Raw genomic sequence first — 5,062 nt, forward strand, 5'->3', positions numbered from 1 at the left:
CCCCCGAGCGCCGCAAGGAGTGACCAGGAACAATGGTCACAAGCTGGCGGAGGGAAGGTTTAAGTTGGACATCAGGAGGCGCTACTTCACGGTCAGGGCGGCTAGAGTCTGGAACCAGCTTCCAAGTGAGGTGGTGCAGGCTCCTACCCTGGGGGTTTTTAAGAGGAGGTTGGATGACCACCTTACTGGGGTCATTTGACCCCAGTGCTCTTCCTGCCGTGGCAGGGGGTCGGACTAGATGATCTGCTCAGGTCCCTTCCGACCCTTGAAACTATGAAACTTAAGATCAATAAAAGGTTAACTCGATCTAGCAAATGCCTGTAGACAGCAGAGTGTTCACAGCATAGCCCTGGAGCTGGGAGAGCCCAGGCATGGGGCTGTGCTGTTTCTGTGCCCTCTCCCTGCTGCAATTCTGACCTGGCTATTTTTAGTCCCCAACTATTGCCACTGAACCCAGAATCCCCCACCTCTTCACCTTAGACCAGCCAGCCCTTCCTCCAACTCCAGGTTACTTACCCTGGGCTGCTTGTGCTGCTTCCAGCAGCAGCCAACACCTGCAAGTGATGCTTCAAATTGAGGTTTCGGTGGCTTCATGTTAGCTGCCTAAACCAATGCAGCAAATGCTTGTATGTACCCATAGATATGTCCTCAGTCGCATCAAGCCAATATGTTTGGGTGACTTCAGTCATGTTTTGTAAACTTTTTTTTAAAAATGCTTTAATTTAAGGTGCTAATCTCAACATAATCTTGTCAAAACCTCCAGTCATTGTAATAAACTAATACTTTTATTGAAACTATTTAAATTGCCATTCACTGTTTGAATGGATAAACATGGGTTGTTAGATAAAATCAAAAGCAATTCATTGTGGCCCTTTTATGTCACTTGTCATTCCTGAATGTCATGGAATTCAGCATTAATTACTACCGACAGGCACAAGTCTATTGTTGTTAGAATGCCTCTACCTAGGCCAAGATTAAAATTAATCCATTGTCTTCTCTCACCATTTATACTTTATCAGGTATATCAAGTTTTTGAATACTTTATTTAATGTAAATGAGGACAAATATCCCCTTTTAAAAATGTAAGCAAAATACTGCAATTGAGAAGTCAAAACAAAATGACGAGTTAGCTGCTCTATTTACTGAACTTGCACTGAAGACTTGAAATGCTCAGTAAAGTGTCATCTATAAACATTTTCAAGGCTGTAGAGCAATTAAAACTGAAATTATTGCAATTATAAATGTGAAATGAAGCAGATGCTCCCATATGAGTGGATTGGCCCCCATAAGTATTAATTAATTCTTTAAAAAATAATGCCCAGCCTTTATAATATACAATAATATACAAGTAATGCTTGTATAAAAGCTGACTTATTCCCAATATTAAAGCTTATTTTTTGTGTTGCTTGCAGGAAGGAAACTGAGCTATGTCAACAGGGAAAATGGGAAGGGTGGCCCAGGAAGGCAAAATTGTAGTCAAGGTGTAGAACTGGCAACTACTGCACAAATAATTGTAAACTTTATTTTGCATAAGATGTTTGAGGATGCCCCATTATGTTCACAACCCATGTTTTGTGACCTATGATGAATCTCTAGCGTGTATATGTGTGATGTTTTTATTTAGCAGGTGAAATTTGCCACCATGAACACCAGCATAAAACTTGGGCAGCATTTGATTTTAGTCCTTAGGCTGTAAGAGGCTAGTAAAATTTTGTCATGGACAAGTCACCAATAGCTTTTAGACCTGAACAGAGCTGCAGGCATTAGCATCTGCCACCAAAAGAGCATCCAGCTATTTTATTATATTTTCAGTTTTATGATTTGTGATGGACTATTATGCTGTATAGACTGTTTTCCATTTTACTGATTAGAAGACTTGTAAATGTGAAATAGACATGTTTATAAGATGTTTTACTTTTGCATTGAAGCAAGAATTATGGAGGGGGGGCAGTTATTCTGTAAATACTACATTGCAATGTTCAAATAAACAAGAATATCCATTAAGTGTTTAGAAGGGATATAGGTCAGCTTCCGAGTATGAAGTACCCATCCTCTGATCTTTGTGTGAGAGAAGATATTTTATACCCATAAGCTTGTCTGTACCATTCCTAACTATACAGTTGGTTCAATCAAAGATATCTCGCATACATCCTTGCCTCTTGCTTTTTTCCTGGACCATCAAGCCAACATCACCCCAACCCTACTATTACAATGACAACATTTTTGAACAATCAAACTTTGACAGTTAAGACTTCAGAAAATCTTCATCTGATTTTCTTATATTTTTATATGCAGGCCTTAAAAATGTGTCAGATTTTAACTAATATTTCACTCACTTGAATTAACAAGCCTTTTTTCTCACCAAATTCAGATGGAAGATTTCCAGATTTATGAAAAATATTGTCAAAACAAGCCCCGATCTGAAAGTTTGTGGAGGCAGTTTTCAGACTCAGTATTTTTTCAGGTATGCTTGTTTTACAAAAATAAATATTTTAAGGAAATAAACGGACATATTTTTGTGAGCTTCGTAGATGAAAGGTTTCTAATTATTAATTGCATTCTACTTTCATCATAGGAATGTCAAAGGAAACTTGATCACAAGCTGAGTTTGGATTCATACTTACTGAAGCCTGTTCAAAGAATAACCAAATATCAGTTACTTCTAAAGGTATGGGTTGCAGAATGGGGTGTTGGTTGTAGCCGTGTTGGTTTAAGGATGTAGGCAAACAAGGTTCTTTGGGTAAATCTGATATCTTTTATTAAACCAACTAAAATAGTTGGAAAACATCGTCTTTGCAAGCTTTCGGGTATAAACACCCTTCTTCAGGCAGAGGGAGCGTTCCCTCTGCCTAAAGAAGGGTGTTTGTACCCGAAAGCTTGCAAAGAAGAATTTTTCCAACTATTTTAGTTGGTTTAATAAAAGATATCAGATTTACCCAAAGAACCTTGTCTGTCTGGGTTGCAGAATGATATTAATGTGTGCTTATTGATGCAGTTCTTTTAAAAACAAAAAACAAAAATTATATTGCATTTTAAATTGTAAATCACATGTCCTATGCTACCTGAATTTAGCCCCTAAAATGCCAAAAGTAAGGATACATACAGACTTCCGACTCCAGAGAGAGCTTATCTTGCCAGCATCTTTTCAGTTCTCTTGTCTCCTTACTTCTAAAAGCTACAAATAAACTGATGTTGCTATATATAATACCTGTTTAACAATTCTTTTGCCTTTATGCTTTTTCTGTGTAGAGTGAGAGAAGAGGACTAGGAAAACAGAACTGCCAGGAAAACTTCCTGGGAAGGAGTACCAGATGTTAGTACTGTGTGTTAGCTGACAATCATAATGATTTCAGGCACCCGCAAGCATGAATGTAGTTAGCAAATGTCACTGTAGGTAATCAAGCCAATGCTACTTTAGCTCTGCAAGACGGGCGAGGGCTCCAGGAACTATTTTGCCTGAATGAAATGCTTTTTAGCTAACTGCACTGTGTGTGTTTAGAAAGATGCATGATTTTTTTTTTAAGCTACAATATACGTGCAAAAGATTTAATAGATCTGATTAATAGGTCACCTCTTGGTCTTGCCTCTTGTATAGTTTCTGGACAATCATGGCTGCTACAACACTAACACTATCAAAGATTAAAAAAAAAAAAAAGCCTGGAAGTACAGTACTAGTAAAAATAGCCAGAGAGCATTGAATAAATAGCTGAATATATTACCCCACATTAGCAGATATTCAAACTGTATTTTCCTTGCATATAACTTATTTGTTCTGAGAACTGCTTGACACACAGAAATTGAGTTTCAGAATTAATTTTTTAAAATATATAGTTCAAGTATTTAAAAGTTGCTGTGAATCAAATATACCTGTGACGCACAGCATTAACATTAATGGAGCTACAGCAATTGAATGAATGAATAGAATTGAATGAATATTCCCATTACGTTAAAATAATGAAAAGAGAAAACAACATCGAGTGGTTTTGTATCTCTAAATGTCCTTTAGTTTCTGCAATCCAATCTGCATGGGTGAGTGCCAGTTTCCATAGGACCTCCTTCTGAAGTCAATGGGACGTCATGTGAGTTCAGAAGTATGCTGGTACAGATCAGATTGCACACTCAGGGCCATCCAATTGAGAAAATAATCTTAATTTAGAATATAAACTTGTGAGGAAGGAATGTAGTCTTGCATATTTGGATGGTACTCTGTACAATAGGTACCTTTCTCTCCATCTCTGGGGCCTTAATGTTTCTGTAATTCAAACAATGAAAAGTAACATAAAAAGGAAGCAAAAAGAAAAAACTGCAAAAATTCATATAACTTTTTTTTCACTGTTGTGATAATATATATCTGGACGTATTTAAATCAGCTGGTCCAGACTATCTCCACCCCAGAGTGCTGAGGGAATTACTTGAGGTCATTGCGGGACCCCTGGCACGGCTTTATGAGCACTCGTGATGCTCTGGTGTGGTGCCAGAGGACTGGAAGAGGGCCAACATGGTTCCAATTTTCAAAAAAGGGAGGAAGGAGGACCCAGGAAACTATAGGCCAGTCAGTTTTACCTCAATCCTGGGTAAGCTTTTTGAGAGAATTATCCTGGCACATGTCCACGAGGGGCCAGCGGGGGAGGTTATGCTTAGGGGCAACCAACACGTTTTCATTACAGGCAGGTCCTGTCAGACCAACCTGGTGGCCTTCTATGATCAGGTGACAAAATCCTTAGATGCAGGGGTAGCAGTGGACATAGTCTTTCTGAACTTTCGGAAGGCCTTCGACACCGTCTCTCACCCCATTCTCATTAAAAAACTGGGGGACTGTGGCATCGACACCTATACAGTCAAATGGGTCACTAACTGGCTGGAGGGCCGCACCCAGAGAGTGGTGGTGGATGGGTCTTATTCAACCTGGAGGGATGTGGGCAGTGGGGTCCCCCAGGGCTCTGTCCTTGGGCCTGCACTGTTCAACATCCTCATCCGCGACTTGGACAAGTGGGTAAAAAGCACCCTGTTCATATTTGCTGATGACACTAAGATGTGGGGAGAAGTGGGCATGCTAGAAGGG

At 39.5% G+C, this 5,062-nt stretch overlaps 1 protein-coding gene across 5 annotated transcripts in view; it reads left to right on the forward strand.

The window, feature by feature from the left end:
• Positions 1-5,062, forward strand: part of MCF2L (MCF.2 cell line derived transforming sequence like) — a 270,182-nt gene that overhangs the window by 211,723 nt on the left and 53,397 nt on the right. For all 5 annotated transcript variants that reach the window (XM_019524969.1, XM_019524968.1, XM_019524970.1 and 2 more), the window contains exons 19-20: positions 2,372-2,464; positions 2,576-2,668. In XM_019524969.1, the coding sequence (XP_019380514.1) occupies positions 2,372-2,464; positions 2,576-2,668 (186 nt within the window). The remainder of the gene's footprint in view (positions 1-2,371; positions 2,465-2,575; positions 2,669-5,062) is intronic.

The sequence above is a fragment of the Gavialis gangeticus genome, unplaced genomic scaffold, assembly GCF_001723915.1.
Source record: "Gavialis gangeticus isolate Ggan-Ray unplaced genomic scaffold, GavGan_comp1, whole genome shotgun sequence".
NCBI lineage: Eukaryota > Metazoa > Chordata > Crocodylia > Gavialidae > Gavialis > Gavialis gangeticus.